Here is a 22,807-nt window from a genome sequence, read left to right on the forward strand (position 1 = left end):
TCGTTTTTTTATTTGCTCGAGTGCGTCAGCAAACACTCACATATATAATTCCAGTTATACATACGCATAAATTTAAACCAATTCTCTCCTTTTTTTTCTCAGCCGAGCACGGCGCAGTCGCGGCGGACGTTCCCCTGGGCCCACGCCGTTTTGACCCCGACGCGGCCCATCTTGGTGATGGCGTCGACGAAGGCCCGCTCGAAGGCGACGCGACTCCGGGCCAGCGCGTCGACGGTGGGCCTGGACCTGGGGTCCGTGTGCAACACCTGGTCCGACGCCAGCAGGCCCTTCCCCGCCTGCAGGTTGCGGAAGAACTGGTTGTCGAAGGTGACCGGCGTGACGGGGTCCATGGCCACGGCCACCCGCGGGTCCACCCCCGCCGGGCACCACGCCGCCAGCTGCGCCGCGTACCCGGCGTCCAGCGTCGCGTCGGCACCCCGCAGCCGCGCCGCGAAGGTGCCGCAGTGTGCCAGCCCCACCGTGTGCCCGGCTGCATGTATGCAAGGTAACACGGTGAGTGGTCGTCGACAGTCATTGATGTTTCTTCTACCTTGGTCGGTGAGGTTTTTACGGATGTTGTTTTGTACGAAAGCTTCACAAAGCTTTCCAGAACGGGAAAGCGAAACATGGATTGGACTTCGATCATGTGCGAGCTGCTGGATTTCGGCATGGCGGAAGGTAGTGGCGACGGTTGCGTGCATGGCTGTGGTTGTCTGATTGCCAGCCATAAGCAATGCAAGCAGTTATGGTGGAAAGGTAGGCTTGCTTAGCTTTTCAGATTCAGAAAAGTGCTGCATGCCATGCACTTGTCTGCAGAGGCCACTGATGATTGAGGTCGTGCAATGCATGCGATGAGTTGAAGAGTAGCTTGCAAGACCAGAAACGATCAGAAACGTACCTGAGAGGGCGACCATGTCGGCCTGCGACAGCCCGTTGGCGGCGAACATCTGGTTGAGCTGGTCCAGGTTGAAGAAGGGCGCCGGCAGCCTCCCGTTGACGCTGCTCGCCGTCGACCTCAGCCCGTCCAGACGACCCAGCTCCACCGCGTACGACGGCCCGCCGGACTGCATGCACGAATTCAGTTTCCGTGAATTCGCTTGTAACTGAAGTGCAGTGTGCTGTGTGCGTACCAGCGCGATGGCGTCCCTCGTGGCCATGGCGAGGATGTCCGCGCACGACACCTTGCCGCGGCACCCCGGCGCTGCGTCCACGGCCGCCCTGGCCCTGATCACCGTGTCGAAGCCGTCGCCGGCCAGGGACAGGTTGATGGGGTGGTCCTTCTCCGCCGTGTTGTTCGCCGTCGACGCCACCATCACCGACGCGTCGCAGCCCTGCATTGGTCGACGGATTCATGTGGCATGGTCATCGCACCACCATACGAACGATCTGCGACCTTCAGGCGGTCGCGTCCCATGCGTGTACACGATCGAATGTTGCTGTGTCAGTGTCTGTGTGAGTACCTCGACGAAGCAGTCGTGGAAGAAGAGGCGCACCGTGGCGCCTACCGTGGTGGGCGTCTGCTGGATCTTCTTGGCCACCACGCCGCGAACGATGGACTCCACGTTGGGGCACACGCCGGCGTAGTACCCGCGCCGGAGCTGCGCCTCGCAGACGCTGCCGCCGCCTGCCGCCGCCGCGAGCACCAGCACCCAGACCAGCGCCGCCGCCACACGCCTCACGCTGCCGCCGCCGGCGCCCATGCTGATCGATGTACGTATGCTGCCCTTACCTAGCTAGCTTAGCTACCTATTACCGCCTAACGAGCTAGCAATGGTACCTTAGCTTGCCCGTTGGCCGTTGCTCTCGCTGCCAGCGAACAAATGGCCGGTGGCGTGCGACCGGAGGCTACCTATATATATATACACACATATGCACTGCACAGTTGCAAAGAAAACTCTGCAAATAAAGCTAGGGCTAGCTGCTGCTGCGCTTGGTGTGACGCAAGTGCTCAAGTGAAGTGCTCACTACGATACGACGTCGACACAATATCGCGGCAAGGTGGCCACAGCCTATAGGGGATAAGATAAGGTCACTTGCTAGCTAGCTAGAACATTAACCTTGCTTCTTGGCGCTAGACGACTGCAAAGATGATGAGCTTTCATTTCTCACGTATCCTATATTTTAGTTGCCTGGTTTTTTTTTTTGCTATTGTTGAGGTAACATAATAAGTAACATATAATTATATCTCCGATCAAAAAATATAATTATATCATTATTTAACTTTAGAAAAAAAAGCTAAATTATTTCTTGCATCTTTTAATTATATTAATTGGTTGTCTAAAATGCTTTGTTGTTGGTTGGTTGGTAATTGGTTGTCTAAGATTGTTGCCTAAAAAATTCAGGCACCTAAAATGCAGTAACTCCTTGTATCTTCAATAATCTTAGTCTATCTGGTTAGAGAGCCTCAGTGGCACTCCATAGGTCCTGAATTCGACTCCTCGTGGAAGCGAATTTTAGGCAGTACTTAAAAAAATCCCCTTGTCTGTTCCATGGCCAAAGCATATGTCAAAAGGCCCGGCCCGGTTCTTACAGGGCAACAGTGCCCCTGTGTTAGGGTGGGGCAAGGGTTCGGGGGGTTTTCACGACCTATGTGAGAAGGTCTTCTCTATCACAACAATGCCTAGGGGTGGTCTGACCCCTGTAGGTCCAGCTTTTTTTAGACTCACTTTTTAAATCCTCGTTTGGAGAACTACTTGAATAAAAATGCTCTCTACATTACACCCCACAACAACTCCGCTATATATATGTTGTGCACACTTTGGAGAGCCATCTTCGCCCTTTATCTTTAGTTAGTGAGAAACTAAATTAGGATCCCTTTAGAACATAGGAATAAATGATGTCAATAATTAGGGTCCCTTTGGAACATAGGACTTCCACCGGAATCGTACATGTATTTTACAGAAATCAGTCCATTTTCATAGAAAAACACGGGAAATAGAAAAAGTTCCTCGAATCCAAAGGGGATTTTATTAGAGATCAAATTGAAGAAACTAGTTGAGAATTTTTTTTCCACCAAAGTTTATATTCCTATCAATATAAAAGGATATAAAAAGACTCTTATAGTTGCGCGGTTAATTTCTGCCCATGTTTGACTGGTTGATGTCTACCGTAAACTACCCTCGCCTTTGGTACACAAGGAACAATATGGCATGCATCTTTCTTCTTCCCAGTGCTTCATTCCTCTTTCGGACCCTCTCAGAGCTTGTCGTATATATGTTTCTAGCTCTTGTCGCATTGCTTGTGTTGAAGGCCTTTATTTGTTTCGGCTATGTGACAACAAGAAATTGAGCTGTCACGCTTCCTATATATTGCAGAGAGGGAGATTGGTTTAGGGTGGGTGTTTGGGATTGTTTTAGTAGTTTTCTCAAACTAACGAGATTCATCACTTCACCAACTCCACCATAGAGTTGGACTTCCTCTATCCGAACATCTCCATTTCTTTGACTTGCAGCTTTTCTAGGGGATGTTGCATGGTTAAGGTTTTCACATCTCTAACAACTAGCATATATATACCAGTGATTATATAAAAAAAACATTTTCTGCTATTTTTTCGCAAGCTATGTGTGATACAGTAATAAGCTCCCATATATGGTGTATCGCCATTTCATTTTATTTTGATTTGAAAATAAATAAATAAATAAATAAATAAATAGAGGCAATGAAGTATGATTGGCGCACAGTACAGTAATTACTAGTTAGGTCCCTCATCATTGTTATTTTTTCTGAATTGATCGAGTTTAATTTAATCCATGTGTACATGCATCATTTGAGTATTTCCCTAAATCGTTTAAAATTTTAAAAATGCATTATAACGCAGAGCGGAGGGATGTATATATTTCCCACATCCTTCAATTACTACGTTCCCTGAGAACACACTTGAATTTTTAAGACAAGAAGTGGACAAGCGCATGCGCGCAAAACACTCCATTTGCAGCTTTATAGAACTCGATATATCTTCATTCATGTTCGATTATGTGTGTATGCATGTACTTATTTATGGGTGTGTTTATGTGATTGACAACTTCCTTTTTTCTTTTTAAATAAAGTTCCACATGTGCCTCCCACTTCAATTCTTCCCACGAAATAGCGTCATTAGTTACTTGTGTACACTGGTTGCGGATGTGGACAACTTCTGGACCGTCGATCGACTCTGCGGGATGAGCCGTCACGTCGTGACGTGGACGTGTGGAACCAGGACATGTATTGGGTCGGTTCGGTATAGCTCCGCTTCACCCGTCAATTCATTTTTTATAATGGTTTCACACGGGCCTCCGTGGGCGGACGGACGTGCCTCCCAAACTCGTTATCGCGTCTTCCCTCCATCTCGTCCGCACCCTGCCAAAAAGTAAAATTCTCCACCATGCCCTCCCTCGCTCTTGTCCGCCTCCATCGCACCGCCTGCTCGTGCGCGGCCGCACTCCACCGCACTGCCTACTTGCCGTGGTCGGCCCGCTCGATGTGGCCGCCTCCACCAAGCCGGCAAGCCTCCACGACGGATGCTCCAGCAAATAGGTAAGGGGGGTGAGCTTCGTGTGAAGCCGTCCCATTGGCGAGTTTCCCATGCCGCGGCCGCACGACGAGCTCCATGCGCCGCCGCCGACCTCCGCGCCGGCGTCGAGCTCCACAACGACAAGCCTCCATTAGTCCAAGCAACACGATGACATTGCGTTAAAAGCCCACGTTGAAAGCGTATGTTTTAAGTGTTTTAGATGTTTCATCTGGATATTGCAAGTGTTTCATCTTGATGTTGCAAAAGTATATCGGGATGTTGCACATGTTGCAATGGCTATACACATATGTTTCAAGTATATGTTCCGAATGTTTCATCTATTTTTCCAGATGTATGTTTGCAAGTGTTTCATCTGGATGTTTCATATGTTTTTGCAAGTTTTTCAGACGTATGTTCCTAGTGTTTCAGTTGTTTTCGTACATATGTTGGTTTTCATCTAGATGTTTCTAAAGTAGATTTGATGTTGCAGCAAGTGTTTCATATGCATGTTTCAAGTATTTCATCTGCCTTCATATGTATGTTGCAAGTATTGCATCTGGATGTTTCAAATGTAAATCGGGTATTGCATCTCCCTCCACACTTTTCTGCTGCCTCACATCAGTGTCTCTTCCTCCTCCGACGCCGGCAAGGCATCTGGCGCCCCCTCCCTCTCTTTTTCGACGCTGGTGATGCTTGGGCTGACGCGGGCCCCGTGTGGGCGCGGGAAACGACTACAGGCGCGGTCATCCAGACGCCCCGTCCGTCCAAACCTTCGAGCGCTAGTCGTTCCGTTTTTTTTCTCTAACTCCAGAAGCAGCTCTATAGGTGGAGCTGCTATTTTGATGGAAGGTTAAAACAGCTTCTCATTATGGTTGAAAGGTGTGAAATACCCATAATACCCTTTTTTTTTTTCTTTTCCCTGTTTCTTTCTTTATTTCCCTTCTGTCTACCTTATCTCTTTCTCCCCACCGCGTCCACATCTTCCTCGAGCTGCACGGCGCTCGTCGTCTGCTCCACGTCTCTGCTCCACCGCGGCCAGGCGAGCTCGCCCACGCGCGGCCCAGCGAACCGGCGACCCAGAGCAACCCGGCGGAGTCTCTCCTCCCCACACGGGCGCTCCGCCTATGCTCGTCCCAACGAGGGCGCGCCGCATGCGCCCTCGCCGCGTGGCCGCGCCGCCGCGCCGCCGTCCTTCTTCGCGGGCGCGCCTCCTGTGCCCTCGCCGCACGGCCGTCCGTAGCTCCCGGTGCTGGCTCCGACCGTGCCCGCGCGAAGGCTCCACAAGGGCAAAGCCGACCATGGCTGCCCGAGGGCCCACTGCTGTCTCTGTTGTGAGGCGCAGCTAGGTGATGCCAGTATTTTTGGCTCATCTTGTCTCTCTTCGTTTATCTCAGCGTAAATTGCGGATCTCCCTGTGTGAAGTGGAGCGGCATGACCCCGTTTGGTGACCGGAGCTGAAAAATAGCTCTCGAAGCTGCCGGCGAATCCATACCAGATGGGCCATTATCGTTGCTTCTTACTAGCGGACTGAGACTGAAAGAGACAGTCAGAGCGCAAGACTCTGGCAGTCATCATGCTAGTACTCCTGGCTAGGTAATGGAAGTGGATCATGCATGCACGCATGCAAGACGATGGATGTAACAAAGTGGCGACACCTATCCGCGCACACAATGCCCGACCTTTGCACTCGCTGCCCATTCAGAGTGCAAAGACTCACAACCACAATTTCCATCTTTCCCTAGTGAGGTGGGATTCTCCCAGTGTTTTAGCATTCAACATTTAGTATAAATTTTTTTCTACTAAATGCTTTCTAGTGAGGTTTCTATATGCTATGACTAGTGGTATTATTTTATTACTACTTAAAAACACTAGGAGAAGTCCATCATTTTAGTAGTGACCAACCCTTGTGGTGTTGCTTGTTTAAGCATGGCGTGCGCATTGACTTTGTTTTTTCGACTTGACGACTCCGTCAATCAATGATGTGTGATATTCGACTGGCTTTGTGGGGAAGCTTAACGAGGGTCAGGTCTTTGTTGGTGTAGAGCAGTGGAGGGTGAGAGTTGATGTTTCTATGGCTCATGGGTCTGTTCGGTTGGCTGGTTTATGAAGAAGTATTGCTGGCTGCTTTGTGTGAGATCGAGAAAAATACTATTCTGGCTAAAAATTTACGATCGTTTACGACAAGCCACAGCCAAACGATCATGCTACGTGTTGAGGTCCAATTCCAACATGTCATTGTTGTTAGTTTGCTTTAGTTATGTTGTTGCTAGACCCTCCGGTATTTTGTTGATTCGTTGTACTACTAAAAGAGGTTGTTTGGTGTGGCTCCGGCTCCGTCACTGTGTGGCAGAGCCATCTGGAGCCACCCATCGCTGGCTTCCCCGGCTCCTCTCAAGTCTCTGCCTAAGCCGGAGCTGGTTCAGGGCTGCTACAGGAGAGCACAGTGACACACAGGACGATTGTAGGTGGAGCTGGAGCCAGCGGGAGCTGAGGCTACGGAACCGTTTGGCCGGGCTCCTGCCGGCTCCGGCTCCGGCACTGTAGCAGGGTGTCGGCCGCTGGGCGGCCGACAGGAGGCTGCGGGAGCCGGAGCCAGCGGAGCTCGAATTTCTGGCTCCGGCTGCTGCGACTGCGTCTGTGAGTGGGGAGGAGAGGAGAGAGAAAAAGGGCTTCGATGAACAGTGAAATACGTATAGATGAACAGTGATTTCGGCGTAGGAGTCGGAGCCGCCCGCAGCCAGCCAAACCGGTTCTACGTTTAGTTCCTACAAAGTTTTTCAAAAAGTACTATGATAGTCATCACATCGAATCTTACGATACGTGTATGGAGCATTAAATGTAGACGAAAAAAAACTAATTGCACAGTTTGGTTGAAAATCGCGAGACGAACGTTTTGAACCTAATTAGTCCATGATTGAATACTAATTATCAAATAAAAACGAAATGCTACAGTACCAAGTTCACAAATGTCGTCAACTAAACACAGCCTGAACCAAACGAGGGCTAAGTTTAGACCTTTTATTTTTTTAATATAGTGAGCAGCTGTTCTGCTTTGCTTCCATTGCTTCTCTCGTGTCTGGAGCAAGGTGTCTAACGCTTTGTACTGTTCACTTTATCCTCTTTTACACAAACACACGTCAACAAACTCGTTCTCTAAAAAGAAATGAATCTTTATTTACCAAGACGACCACCTGTACTTCCTGGTTCCTGCCGTCCAGTGCCAAAGCTGATCAGCTTTAATTTCTGCTTATATGGTTGGTGTGGAATGTCTGTCTGTCTGCTGTCTACCGTTGTATTGATGCATCATCCGGTGCTCTCATTGCGTTTTATATATATATATACATTATATATATATTAGTAGTTAGCATTGCGTCTAGAGTAATGGATATATTTGTATATACACGTCCATAGTTCCTTACACAGTTTACTAATCTAATGGAGCCGTTGGAGCCCCACCCGCTGCCCTCGGGTGCTCGCCCGCCCCCTCCACAAAATCCCCTAAATCCACCACAATCTTCCCTCAATCCGGCTCAAATCCTTCCTTTAGCTTTGGATCCGTTCCCTCCTCGTGCTGATCTATCGACTGGTGGGTCTCCTACCTCCGGTCTTGGCTGCGGTTGTCATGGCGCCTCCCCTCCGGCGGGCGGCCAACGGCTTCTGCCGGTCGAGCGGTCTTCGCCTGGAGCGGGTGGACCTGCGACTGCCACAATTGCCAATGAGGGTTTCGTGGCTGCCGGCGTGCCCGCCGCCACACATCCTTTGCTGTCGTCGCCGCCATCCCGGAAGGGTGGGGCCGTGCTGGGCGCATCCACGGCCACCAGCTCCGGGCTGTTGGCGTCACCTGGTCGCCCCACTCTCTCCCCCGACGCCGCCTCATTCTTCCCCGCCACCTCTCCGCCGGTAGGTCCAAGCGCTTGCATTGGGAGGATGGCTCTCTCTCCGGCGACTCCGACCTCGAACGCTCTCCTTCCCCGTAGCTGCAGGCCGCGCGTTTGACTCGCTCGGGTGCTGCTCCCTCCTCGGCGAGCCCCCACCGATGGCAGCTGCGGCTGCGGCTGCCATCCCGGTGCCGCGGCGCCGCAGGCAGCGTCGACGCCATCACCGACACCGCTGGCGGAGCGCTGCCACGGCCGCAACGGGTGACTGCGACGCGCCACACAGGGGCGGTGCGGCCTCGCCCTTCGAGGCTCCGCGGATCCCAGTTCAACTGCGGCTCGGCCCGCGGAGCATGGTATCCGCCCTTGATGCTGATGGGTGACGGTGCATCCTGCCTCATTCTCCAAATCATCCCGTGGGCAACCAGCGGCTGTGCCGGGGAGGCGGTCAGGCCAGGCTTCAGCAAGGTGCCCGCCCAGGGGTCAGACCCCGAATCTTCACTGCTGATTTTTGGGGTAGGTGCTTCAATTGTCTATCCCGGACTCACTGGGTGGCCACCTCCCGGCTCCCCTGCCACTGCCTGCGCTGCCACGAGTTTGGGCACATAGCGCATGACTGCAAGCGGCCGAGGTCCAACGTTGTCGCTACTGCCTCCACATGCCACTACTCACCATTGATGGGTGTATGTGCGCTGGGTGGTAGAGCATGGTTGTGGACTGGCTCGCTTCGCTTCGGCAGCGTTACCGTCAAGGCCACATCTGGGTTACCCGTTGATCCGTCGACGCCCCACGCCCCATCCGTGATTCCTGCTGCAAGCGAGGTTGTCGTGCACACCTCCCTGCCTCAGGTTTCCTTCGACGACTTCTTCGACCCCATCGCTTCCGAGATGCAGGTCGTGCCGGGCCATGAGCGATGGGATCCCATGCGCTCTAAGGGGTTGGTCCTCATGGAGAAGCCTTCGGGTGTGGGGGTCCTAGCAGGAGGGTCGCCCCTTCCGGTCCAGCTTTGTGGATCGCCTGACTTGGCCACGCGTTGCTCCCCCCAGGGTAGGAAGCGGCCGATGATGCCTATGCCGAATTTGGAAGCTGTGGAGCTTGAGCTGTTGAGGCCCAGCCACGGGTCTTCGACTCACGACGAAGGCCATAGCGCTCAACCTCCATTGGCTAATGTGTCCCTGTTGACACAATTGGAGGCGCGGTTATGCATCCCACTCGAGACCCCTTTGATCAGCAAGCTGAGGCTGAGGAGGTCCAGGACACCTTCAACGGTTTGTCGGTGCGTCGAAGTGGGAGGCTTGCTGCTAAGGCCAAGGCCTCCAACCCGACTGTCCAGGCACAAAATGTGCTGAAGCAAAAGCTAGGGATCGCAGACATGGCATCGAGTCCGGAGCATGCGGCCTTGGACAGTATCAAGGCCTTCTTCGCTGAGCCGTTGTCGCCCACCAAGCAGGAGGCCCTTCAGACGCTCTTCGCTCCAAATTTTGATCCGGTGGCCATGGAGCTCAACCTCACTGGCTTCGAGCAGAACGCTTTTTAGCCGCTGGGTTCAGGGCCTGCTGTGTTTGTTTGTCCCTTTGCTTGGTCCTCTATGCGGTTGCTACATAGTTTCTTTTGTACTCACAACTGTGTGAGCTCTGTCGGTGTTTGGTTCGGTAACCGCAAATTACTGTCCCAATTTTAATAATTTGTAAAACTCTTCTTCTGCTTAACGAATACCGTGCAAATGGCACATTCGAGAAGAAAAGAGTAATGGATGTGACTGTATGTGATGTGACAACCTAATTAAATCACAAGTTTAAGTGACCATTATGTTATTTTGCACTACGACAGCCTGCACTTGCTCAATGTGCTTCTGCCCATTAAACTAGACAAGCCGAACATGCTCCTCGAGCGGAACCACCGTCCACGTCGTCCCGAAATTTTGTGCCCGTCCGATATGCCGATCAACGGTCCTAAACGCTCGAAGCGGTTTCCGTCGGAAGCAGCTTCTCCTGCTTTATCCGGCTTCTCAGCTGCTTCGTCTCGGCTTCCCTGGCTTCTCATCCGAATCCGGCCTGGCAAATATATACTTGGCCTTCCGCTTCTCGTTCCAGAGTCTTCTCCCAACTTCCTCTCTCCCTCACCCGTCGGTCTCTCCCTCTCCCTCTCGATCTCCACGCGGACAGGGGCGGCGATGGCGTGGGCGGGCACGGCGGCTGCGGCCGGCCTCCTCCTCCTCCTCCTCCTCTCCCCCTCCTCCTCTTCCCCTGGCCTCGCGCCGTGCCGGCCGTGCCCGCACCGCCCGCTCACGGCGCGAGGCGCTGCCAGGCCACGGGGCTACGGTGCCCGTCCCCGGCCATAGCGCGGCGCAAGCGGGCGAGCCGGTGGCCGCAGGCGTGGCTGCCCCTCGGTGATGCCTCCTCCCTCTGCTCTGTGTGTGCTCGTGTGCTACAGGAAACCCTAGCTGTCCGTGCTGGAGGTCGTGGGCGCCCAGCGCCGACCCCACCCCTGGCGGTGGTGCCCTGCTTCCGCATGGAGACGCTCGCCAGCCACGGCAGCGGCGGCTGCGTGGACGACGAGGTAAGCTCCCAGCTCTCCTCTCTCTTGCCCTCACTTTCTCTATCTTGATGAAGCTCACATCTCGCAGCATAGACCTTGTTTGTGCAAATATGCCTCCAAACTGGCCCAGGGAAAAAAGTTCTGGGAGTTTGGCTCTGTTTAGCACGAGCTAATGCAACTGTTTTCAGTGCCTGATCTACGTGATTGTTTTTGATATGTGCACAGATTGTGCTAAATCTCCTTTCTTTGGTGTGCAGTTGTATGAACTATGAAATACCTGGCTCCTCGCTTATTGATATGTTGAGTCTCAGTTTTCCAATAAAATCATTAGTTGGCACTATTTGTATGTTGTCTTCTAAGCACCTTACTTTCAGAGCTAAACTAACTGGTTATGGTCTTGCCTTCTCTCAGGACTACACTGAAGATTATACTTCCTGTATTAACAATTACATGCTTTAGTTTCCTTTCTCAGTTTTATCCTTTATGTTACAAATGTGTTTGTTGATTTTCATGTCACTTACAGGTGTAATAGTTTATCTGTCATTCTACCCTACTGCTCCAGGCTTCTACAGGCAGATCTTGTGAAGTTATGGAAGAGCTCTCTTTTTTGGCAACTAACTTCGCCCGTGCATGTGTCTTATGTATGAAACCGCTTGAGGCTTTCTTCAGCTGATAGCAGATGTCGCTTGGTAACCGGCTGTCCAAAGATTAATTTTCTTTACTGTTTTTTTATTTACTTCAGTATATGTGTCTTTGGTTGTAAATTTGGAGGTCTTTAATTTACTTGCTTACCTCATAATTCTGATTGCTATTTCTGCTTCCTCTCCAAAAATGATATAGATCAAGGAATTTAGGGGTAAATGATCCAGAGCTGAATTTAACAGTTCCATAACAAGGCCATTTGTTCTCTCAATTGGAGCTCAGCCCCACATTTTTTTTCCAGATGCAGCTAGGCGCACACACTGAGGGCTTTAGTTGTATACCCACCTTTTATTTACTTCAATTTCTGCTCAGTTGCAGCTTCAAATAACTTGGAACAAATTAACAATGTCCAAGTTTTTGTGAATTTGGGAACAACACTTTAGCTCCATAGGTCGCTATCTTATTTATTTTTTAAAGATTCACACTGAGGGCTTTAGTTGTATACCCACCTTTTATTTACTTCTGTTTCTTCTCTATTGCAGCTTCAAAAAACTTAGAACAAATTTACGGTGCCCAAGTTTTTGTGAATTTAGGAACAGCACTTTAGCTACATAGGTTACTATCTTCTTTTTTTTAAGTTTTTGTTTAGGGTCTCTTTAGTTATATACCCACGGTTTACTAACTTCTGTTTCTTCTAAACTGCTGCTTGAAACTACCTGGAAATCATTAAATATGCCCAAGTTATGGTGAATTCGGGATCAAAACTTTTACTACGTAAGTTACTATCTTTTTTCCTTTTTTTCCAGATTTCCTTTTCGTTCTCTTTCTGGAGTAACGCACAAAAGCCTTTAATCTTCAGTGCTTGAAATGCAAGGGTGATTTTGCGAATGTAAGGTCCGATAAAGCATTTCGATCATTATGGAGTAGTCATTCAGTTGTGTAAGTTGTTCCTATATGAGCTTCTACAAGTTTTCAAATTCCTGACCCATGCATCTAAGGTCTCATGATCCATGCAGTTCATACCAGCTTCTATATGACCTTCTGTGGGCATTTAGTTAGTGTTGTTTCATGCTTTAATCCTGACTGAACTGGTGTCATTGTCCTGATCTTATCCTCAGTTCCTCTAAGCTCCCTTCGCTCACCGAACTTTTTTCACCTATTCTTAGAATTTGGGTTCTGTTTCAAGCAAGAGATTAAATATTAGTTTACTATGCCTTTGCAGGAGTATTGATTTTTTGGTGCTATGGACAGTACTAAAAGACATGGATGTTCAGTACACCAAATTGCACAGTTTCTTCGCCAGGTAAAACTATTTCCCATTACATTTTACAGCAAGTAATACGCCTGAACCATCTTCACAGTGGCCCGTTTGTTTTAGCTTTTGGCTGTATTAGTCAGTCTTCATGTGTAACAAACTTAATAGTTATCTTCTGCATATGCAATGAATCTAACAGAGTCCATGCCTCCTTTCTTTTTAGTACAATAGTTTCGTGATATCAGAATAGTTTCCTTACAATCAATCTATGCTGCTTAAACAGATGGTTCAAGCATCACCTGTGCTGCTCCATTTCCAGGAGAAAAATTGGTCAAGTTGCTGCAGTTATCCGTTCTCTCTTCATCATTTGTTATATCGTAACCCCCCTGCCAAGTTGCCACAAATATTTGTCCAGCACATGCACACAAGTTACTGTTTGCGCTTTCTCGCATGTGCGCACAATCCCTAAAAATTGTAGCAACATAACATCCCAACTTAACAGCCCGCTTACCACTCCTTATTCCCCAATTTCTAAAGGAGTTACAGTCTTCTGGCATTTGTACTAAAACAAGCTAAGAAACCCTTTTTTTTTGTTACGCATGGTTGTTGCCATTCTTCAGATTACTCCCTGGGGAATAGGAGTGCTTTGCCAGCTCGAAGACGCAGACGATGCAACTCAGCTGATGCTCAGTGCTATCACAGATGAATAGCTCAGGTAAAGCATTGCATCAGTAGCTTAGTTTCATCAGTAGCTTAGTTTCAGCAAATGATTTTACCTTCTTATTTGAGCATTGCATCAGTAGCATCATCAGTAGCTTGATGATTGAAACTAAGCTACTGATGCAATGCTGAAACTAAGCTACTGATGATTGTTTCAGCAAATGATTTTACCTTCTTATTTGAGCTCTTACTATTTTAGGTTCACTCCATAGTGCCTGATATCCTCATGTAACAATTAGCCAGGCTCTCTGCTAACTCGACATTGCCCCTTTTGGTACAGCAGATGCTACTAAATGGCTCGCTATTTACTACAAGGTAACAATTCCCTACTTTTACTGTAATTTGTACACCGAGAAATAGTACTAAACATGCTCTATTTTTCTTTACCTTTCGGAGTATGATGTCAAAAAAAAATGTCCACGCCAGAAACGTTCGAATGCCTGGCAGTAAGCACCAAACCATATTTACTGATTTAGCTTCTGTCTCCTCATTGTTCTTCGATTTGCGAATGTATATCCTTCAATCGTTTAAGCAAAACTAATACTTTTCATTCTGCCTGCACAGTCAGTGCTGTTCTCTTCCTCGAGGTGTCATCTTTCATCATCATGATCAGTCTGATGAAACCCATTCCCATAACAAGCCTCGCTTGCTAGCTGGACACCTTTGCCAAACTCTGAAAGTTCTTTCCCCCATGGCAAAATGAGTCTCCATATCCACCTGAAACAATCCTGTACTATGCTAATATTATCCTATGAAGGCTCAAAATGACAACCCATCTGTAAATAATGTAACTAATGTTACTCAGCTTTTTGTTCCATGTACAATAATATGATGTGCTATAATTCCGGCTTCCTTTTGTGTAATGTAATTGTTGCCTTTGGTTTTCAGGTCGTGCTTGCTTATGGCCAGCAAGAGGAAATGAAGAACGGTTATCCAAAGAGGTAATTCTGCCGTGGTTCTATGCAGTTATAATTTTGTTAAATTTAGTCCATGTTAGCTTAAGTGCCATTCAAATTCCAAATTTCTGGTTAGCGGCCAAATTAGGACCGCAAAATCACATCCTTTTCTGATTGTAGAGGCGATTTTGGGGTCACGTTGCCTAGCTCCTCTATCGTGGTAAACCTTCTGATTGTAAACCGAGATTTGGTTATGATCAGATGATCTTAGCGTCTGCCATTTGCTATTTTTTCCCTTCTTGAGCCTGTGATGAAAATTCCATATGCATTGCTCAATGATATGATCTGATGTTCATTCGCTTGTGAGGTACTCGGCATGGGTGTTACTTATATGATGCAATTTCTGAGGGTAAACCAGTTATCACCATGCCTTGAGGCTCTAAGTTGATGAACAAATGATGATGATTGCTATGTTTCTGAGGCCTCTATTCAGGAAGGCCTCCCTGGGTAGCGAGTTGGTACACGTCACCCATAAAACTACGATTGGTCCATGCCAGCACCGCATCATCTTCGTCTTATCTGATTGGTCCACCTCAGTAAAACAGCTTCCAATACAAGCAACCGTCCCTCTCGCCTTACTATTGTTTCCTTCTTGAGCTTGTGATGAAAATTACATGTGCATTGCTCAATGATATGATCTCATGTTCGCTCGCTTGTGAGGTACTGGGCATGAGTGTTATGTTACTGATATCATGCAGTTTCTGAGGGTAAACCAATTAACACCATGCCTTTTTTTGGCCATCAGTTAACACCATGCCTTGAGGCTCCAAGTTGATGAACAAATGATGATTGCTATGTTTCTGAGGCCTCTAAAAAACATTTCTTCGTTTACAAAAGTTTCTTATCTTCTTCACTGTGACAGCATACTTTTCCTGTCACTGTCATTTTACATGTTTGTTGTCAGCAAATGATCTCCCTCTACAGGCAGTGCAAGCTACGCATTCAGTAAGTCACAATTGTATTTGCACATCCAAAATGATTCGATATTTAGGGGAACGAAATTTGGGGGTGTTTGCTGTAGATTTGCCTCTCTTTTTTTTTGGCTATATCATCTGCTGCATGCAAGCCTTATTTTTTGAGAAGTCCCGTTTACAACCTTATCTGCATACGCTAGGATTTGTGTTGTTATATATTCATTTCCTTATTTTATGATGCTAAAACATAAATTATGCAAAAAAAAATGTTTTGTTATATATTCATCTGCATACGGTAGGGTTTGTATTGTTATGCATAAATAAATTATGCTGAATATAAATAAAAACTCTACCAGGCTAGCACAAGTTCCATGTGTTCCAAAAGACCGGTGCTTGTGTGCCACCCTGCTACAATTTTTATGTATATTTAGCCTAAATAAATATCGAACATAATTTATGTTTGCATCGTTTGCTTCGGTTATGCTTTGGCCTAGAAATTTCATAGTTGTTGGTGAGTTGAGTGCGAAACAAAGTAAAATTCCCACGCCCAGTTTTATGCTACGCAAGTCAAATTTCCATGTCCAGTTTTATGATCTACAACTAATCTTCGGTGTTCATTGCTACTTTCATGTCCAACTGCTACTTTCAGGTCCTCCCCATGCCATGTAGTGTCTGTTCCTTGCTACTTTCATGTTCAATTGTTTGCGTCCTGTTACCTGGTTTGGTTCTTAGATCTTGTCTCCTTTTTCTCTCCCTTGATTTTGCATTAAAACTTCCTTCTCTCTGATTTTATTTTACCTCCAGATTGACAGTTCATGCTGTTTGTGTTTGGGGAAACCAGTTGGCGCATAGCATGAACTTATGTTTGGTAAATTTGCCATCTATAGACGTGTATCGGTGCATGGTTTAAGACTTCATGTTGCACCTTTGGGCTCATCAGGAAGAAACAAGGAAATGCATTCTCCCTCTTTCCTTCCCTCAGACTCCCTCTCCTCCCTGTGAGGATCTTGCCTCCCCCCCCCAAAAAAAAACCCTAGGAGGTCGTTGGCTCCTGCTGCTCTCTTGTTTCCAAAATTGAACCTAACAAACTACAGATGGCGCCCATGCGGTTGTACTGGCCACGTCGCAGCCAAACAATTTTACTGGTCCAGCTCAGGGACAACTCACCTTCGTCTTCCCTGGTTGGTCAATGTCGGTGCAGGTCCCTCTATGGTGACGGTTAATTGTTTCGTTCTATATGTTATTGACTGAGGTGTTAGGATTGTGTGATGATAAACTGTTTCTAGACTGAGGCAATGGAATTGTAAATGGTGTTTGGTTATTTCATCTTTCCATTAACCTTCCTGTTTGCATTGATTTTGTGATGGCAATATCATTAGACCTTGCCAGTTCTCTTTTCCATTTGTTCTTCTGTTTTCATTGGTTGCTACTTATTTTCTATTCATTTCGGAAGACAGGTCCATTGCCAATGATGTCTTTGCCTCATACAATTTGCTGGTTGTTCTATTACTGAGCACACCCCATTGCCGATGATGTTTTTGTTCCTATCCATCTGTCTCCATTCATTGCAAATACATAGGTGCAACACCATGTTGGTCTTCCTCCTGGTTTTATGGGGAAAACAGGCTACATATTACCCCTGCTGGTCGGTACAGTTTGCAGGTTAGTTTACGTTGTATCTTTTCTGCTACATCTTATTTAGATATTTCCTTGTTTTTCTGGCTCATTGAATGCCTACAATGAGTCCACTGCAACTACAAACATGGCTTGCCACACCCCATCACTCGTGATGTTGCAGTTTATTATACAGTATGATGATGTACCTGCGATGTATGTGGCCGCAGTCTGCTTACCTACACGCAGAGTTTGCATGTAGCTTCTTTCATTTATGTTGGCCTGAACATGTATGGTTGATTTTATATGCTATACATTGCCATTACCAACACTAGGAAGGTTTGGCTGAGGTAGTGTTGTCACCAGAATTTTACACATTGGGCTGCTTTCCCAAAATAATGTTTACTGATAGCATATGCTTTCTTTATTTGTTTTGGGCTGCAGCGGCGTCTCACCATGAACAACAGTGAATGAGATGGTACATTAGAGAAGGAAAGGTCCTGAATCTGCCTATTAGGCTTTGCAGCTTAGGTACGAACAATGTGGTTCCTATACATTCCTATACATCCTGCCATGCAGCTTTATTGTGCTGAAGATGCTTCTTAAATTCTTGATATAGTGCCTTGCCAAGTTTGTCTTCTTTATTGGCCTTCGTAGGTTCAGATCTACATATAAGGTTCCAGTCCGATGCTAATAAGGGCCATGATCAGATAACATATATGGTGTGCATCATACATGAATAAATCTTCTTTATTGTCTCCCTTGCAGTCTTGTTTATATGTCTCATCTTTATTCTGAAGAACATTGTATTTCCGTTTCTAGAATGGAAATGGGGGCTTCCTCGGTTCATAATAAAATTTCCAGTTACCATACCAATTCATCTCTTTAATCAGTGGCGCGCCCCTTTACACTAGTTATGAAGTGATGAGTACAGGCGATGCGCTATAGTGGTATAGGAATTGGAGGATATGGCTGTTGCTCACGAGGACAGGACTAATAATATGGACCGTCTGATCCTGGAATCGACGGCGCAGGGCGCCTGGGCGAGCTAACTAGCCGTCCACCACTTGCCAGTGGACTGAAACTGAAAGTGACACCTACCTCTGCCCGGCCTGCTGACAGTCAGAATAATGTCAAAGACTGACTCACAGTCTCAGGTCGATTTCAACTGGTTCATGGAAAGTATGTAGATAATAATAAAGTGGTGGATCATGCGCTGGCGAACAAAGATAGAACAAAGTCGAATGCAAATTAGCTGTACTGTTGGACCTCTCACAGCCTCAGTATATATATATATATATATATATATATATATATATATATATATATATATAGGCCTTTCTGTCTTGTGATAACGACAGTAGTTGATTTGTTACTGTTCCTATATCGAGACACGCTCTCGAAAGAAAAGAAAAAAAATCTGCCGAGGGAAAGGAGGGTTGTTGTTAATGGTTCATTAGGGTAGCTAGAGATGGACGTGAGTGTGGCAGTGCACTAGAACTGAAAAATGATTGATACCCAAGCCAAGCACTAGCCTCCACATAGTACTAGATAAGTATATACATGGAGGTGAGAGAGAGAGTGAACAGTGAAGATGAATTCATTCTGAATTAGCTCAAGAGTCAAAAGTTTACTTATATATATACAGTACTAGATATATACATGGAGCCATGGAGGTGAGTAACTACTCGATCGAGCTCTACAACTAGTGACCAGACCATACGTGCGTTTGCACTCTCCATGCCTCCACATTTGAAATAAAGTGCCTTTGCCATTTTGGCAGTATGGAAAAAGTGTAACTAAACACACTCCTATCTCACTGCTTGCCGTGCCTAGATTGACACAAGTGGGTCGTTTATTAGGTCATCCGATCCATTTCGTCATCCATGGCCAATAATTCATTGCCTGCTTTACCAAATACTCTACTCCTTTCACCATCTCATCAGCCGATCCACGGTAAAGATCAACCTCAATCATTCAATATGAAGACCAAATCAAGGGGTTCGATAAAAAGATGAGGAAAGGGCTGAATTCTTTAATTATCTGCTTGGTCGCTTGGGAATTATGCAAGCTGTAACTAATGAGGGTGTTCTTTGGTGCATGGCGGGAGCCTCTGCTCTAAAACATGCAGATGCTTCTTCAGCTAAGCACAAAGATAGGAGTGGTGGTTTAGTGTACTGAGGTGTGAGTGTGGGTTGAGTTTCTCTCCCTTGTTGTAGGAGTAGACTCTTGTAGTCTTGTCTCTCTGAATTTTTATTTCTTCTTAATGAAATGATACGTAGCTCATCTGCGTTGTTTGAGAAAAGAAAAGAAAAAAAATGAAGACCAAAAACTGATATGTACAGTATCCTTTCCTTTTTCCAATATATATAAGGGCCTATTTGGATTCTTGGAATTGAATTCATACTAATAATTACAATTTAGGCATATATTAATTAAGCTAATATAGTTATATATATTTGTATATTTATTGTTAGGCATACGAGGGACATACTTATATGTTGTATTTTTATTGTAGGGAAGTGGGTTGAAGAGTGTGCTATAAGTTGAAGAATAGAATTATAGCATAGTGATCTATAGAATCAATTTTCATCTCCCACCCTATCAATTTGAGATGGGCTTATTTGTGAGCTTAGGAATGGTATGGAATGTTAAATTCTAAGCTAAATAGCCTAATCCATTATATAGATTTCAATTCCTTCAAAATGAAGGGATCCAAACGGAACGGCCCTAAGAGAATTCATTTACTTCCACTGTACCACAAGAACTTAGCATGACAAATTTGTTCATCATATGGATGACGAGTACAAGTGCAGAGCACGAGAGCGACAAACACCTCAGTTTTAGATTTCACCAGGTCAATTGAGCACTGCGCAGTTACGTCGGATGTTCCCTTGGGCCCCCGTCTTGACCCCGATCCGGCCCATCTTCGTGATCGCCTCCACGAAGGCCCGTTCAAACGCCACGCTACTCCGCGCCAACGCGTCCACAATGGGCCGTGACCTGGAGTCCGTGTACAGCAGCTGGTCCGACGCCAGGAGGCCCATCCCGACCTGCAAATTCCGGAAGTACTGGTTGTCGAACACCCGCGGCGTCACCACGTCCATGGTCACCGCCACGCGGGGGTCCACGCCGTCGGGGCACCACGCCGCCAGCTTCTCCACGAGGCTCCGGTTCAGCGTCGGGTCCGGCGCCGCCGCCCCCCCGCGGATTCGGGCGGCGAACGTGCCGCAGTGCGCGAACCCCACGGTGTGCCCGGCCGACAGCGCCACCATGTCGGCCCGCGACAGCCCGTTGCGCGCGAACAGCGCGGTGAGCTGGTCCAGGTCGAACGTCGGCGGCGCCAGCTTCCCGTCCACGCTGGTCGCCGCGGAGGAGAGTCCATCGAGGCGGCCGAGCTCCACCGCGTACGACGGCCCGCCGGCCAGCGCGATGGCGTCGCGGGTGACCATGGCGAGGATGTCGGCGCAGGAGACCCGGTTCCGGCACCGCGGCACCGCGTCGACGGCCGCCTTGGCGCGGATCACGGTGTCGAAGCCGTCGCCGGCCAGGGAGAGGTTCACGGGGTGGTCTTTCTCCGCGGTGGAGTTGGGCGTGGAGGCCACCACCACCGAGGCGTCGCAGCCCTCCACGAAGCAGTCGTGGAAGAAGAGGTGCACCGTCGCGCCCACCGTGATGAACGTCTCCCGGTACTTCTTCGTCACCGCGTCGCGGACGATGGACTCCACGTTTGGGCACACGCCAGCGTAGTAGTTGCGACGGAGCTGCTGCGCCGAGCAGACGGTGGCCGCCGCGGCCAGCGCTGCCAGGAGCGCCGCCGCCGAAAGCCTCAAGTTGGTGCAAGCGACCATTGCTTGGTCGTTCTTCAATGTTACGGCCAAGCACAAAATGAAGTGGCGTACGTGCGACCAGCTGAGATATCCTATATATGTGCAGCTGGTGTGACGCAAGTGATGAAGTGAGCACGACGGCATGTGCCACCGGCGGGCAGCGGGGTACACCGGTGTGACGGGAGGTAGAAGATAAAGCAGCCACCCGTCACCACATGTGGAGCCTAGAGATAGAGACACGCATGCCCATCGTCTTTGTGGTGGATGTAGTTTTCGACGGCACCAAGGAACCTGCACTCCAAAGTCCAAAGGTGAGAAAAAGACTAGATGAAACGATGATCGGAGGTGACAAGGTCGAGCACTATCTAGCTGATCAACTCGCCGTTTGCACTCCATGCCTCCAGGCTCCACTGACAAAAGTGCCTATGGTGGGACCCTAGAAATCGCATCTCAGATTAAAAATTACACTGCCAACATGATGAATTACGTGGCATCAATATGTGATGACAATGATCCTGTGGTTTTGCCACCCTTGCAAGTAGCACTAACTGGGTAAAGTACTTTAACTTTTTCTAACATATAAAGGTAAATTACTTACTTTAATACCCCATATGTTGCTTGAATTTGCATGCTTAACTAGCTAGGGAAACATCTTGTTGTATGATAGTTTGGGCCAAAATTTAGATGTAGTTAAAATGTAGCCTAAGCGGCTAAGCTAGCTAGTATTATAATATAATGCTTGCCGTATATCCCAAATCACGAACAACTGGATACTGTTAACATTGTCGCTGTCTTCAAATTTTACCAGTTTCGAGGGAAAGGCTTATGAGACAAGAAAACGTCACATGTAAAGTTAAATCAAATCAAAATTTTACCAATTTCACTGCGGTGGCAGCAACATGGAGTTGATGGATGTGGGGAGATGAAAATTTGAAAGTGGCGCAGGGAGATGAAATTTCGGAAGGGGCGTGTTGGTTATACACAGGGACAGAAGTTTCACTGCTCAGTCAAAACAAAACCCAGTGTACGTGAACCGTGATATCACTGCCACCCGTTAGTGATCCATGATATCACTGCCAGTTATATGTGGTCTGACATTGACCCATTGCATCACTGCCGGTTGTTGGCAATCCGTTAGTGATCCGTGATATCACTGTCAGTTATATGTGGTCTGACATCGACCCATTGCATCACTGCCGGTTGTTGGCACGATAGTGATCCATCCATTGCTCCGATATGACCACACCGGAATTATGCCTTCAGGCCACAACAAAAAAAATGTTTTTTTTTCTTTTGGAAAATATTATAATGTTAGATTACTTAAATAAATACTACAAAAAAATGTGTATGCTATATCCATGATGGTAGAGGTAGATAATTTAACTATAGATTTTAGGGGTTACTTTATATTATTTTTAGGGGCTGGTGCGTGCGTACGTGTGTGCGCGTGCGCTTGCTTGAAATGCATTTTAAGTTACTAGCCTACATATATAGAGCATGAGTTGATAAATGGACTAGTAGATGAGTATAGAAGAACATAAATAAATAGACAAAATAATGCATAAAGATTCTCTCGTCATTTGCGTAGATTCCATTTTGATGGTGTCAGATCCTAAGCAAGAACTACATATAGGACAAGATTGAAAGCATTTCTCCATGCCCTTGGGAACCTACTATGGAATAAAATAAACTCTAGGTCGTTACATCCTTCGGTTAAACCTAGAAGACCCCACCGTTATTAGTTAGGAGTAGTTCCTTCTTCCTTCGTCATTAACAAAAAAGCTCCACATTACACTGGACTGATATTGCCGCGGTTCCATACCAGTATCCACCATCATCTTGCAAACATTGGAGGGGATCTAGACCTTCCCGATGGAGGTAGTTCTCACTGCAGCCATTGGTGAACTCGCAAGCAGGTCCATATCTTTTCTGATCGACAGATACTCAACACCTGCATCGCCAGACATGGAGGAG

At 47.4% G+C, this 22,807-nt stretch overlaps 2 protein-coding genes and 1 long non-coding RNA gene across 3 annotated transcripts; 1 reads left to right on the top strand and 2 right to left on the bottom strand.

Annotated features, from left to right (window-relative positions):
• Nucleotides 1-1,810, bottom strand: LOC136544886 (peroxidase 51-like). Its single transcript, XM_066536946.1, has 4 exons — nt 1,461-1,810; nt 1,131-1,331; nt 899-1,064; nt 1-490 (listed from the first exon to the last, which is right to left on the bottom strand). The coding sequence occupies exons 1-4, from the start codon at nt 1,698-1,700 to the stop codon at nt 99-101; spliced, it is 999 nt and encodes a 332-aa protein (XP_066393043.1). The 5' UTR covers nt 1,701-1,810; the 3' UTR covers nt 1-98.
• Nucleotides 1,811-13,718: 11,908 nt separating this feature from the next.
• LOC136544887 (uncharacterized) lies at nt 13,719-16,955 on the top strand. The gene is made up of 3 exons (XR_010780865.1): nt 13,719-13,834; nt 14,408-14,460; nt 16,847-16,955. It is a non-coding gene; the product is annotated as an uncharacterized lncRNA (long non-coding RNA).
• Nucleotides 16,956-19,671: 2,716 nt separating this feature from the next.
• LOC136544888 (peroxidase 51-like) lies at nt 19,672-20,897 on the bottom strand. Its single transcript, XM_066536947.1, has one exon. The coding sequence runs from the start codon at nt 20,852-20,854 to the stop codon at nt 19,862-19,864; it is 993 nt and encodes a 330-aa protein (XP_066393044.1). The 5' UTR covers nt 20,855-20,897; the 3' UTR covers nt 19,672-19,861.
• Nucleotides 20,898-22,807: the final 1,910 nt, after the last annotated feature.

The sequence above is a fragment of the Miscanthus floridulus genome, chromosome 3 (assembly GCF_019320115.1).
Source record: "Miscanthus floridulus cultivar M001 chromosome 3, ASM1932011v1, whole genome shotgun sequence".
NCBI classification, from domain to species: Eukaryota; Viridiplantae; Streptophyta; class Magnoliopsida; order Poales; family Poaceae; genus Miscanthus; species Miscanthus floridulus.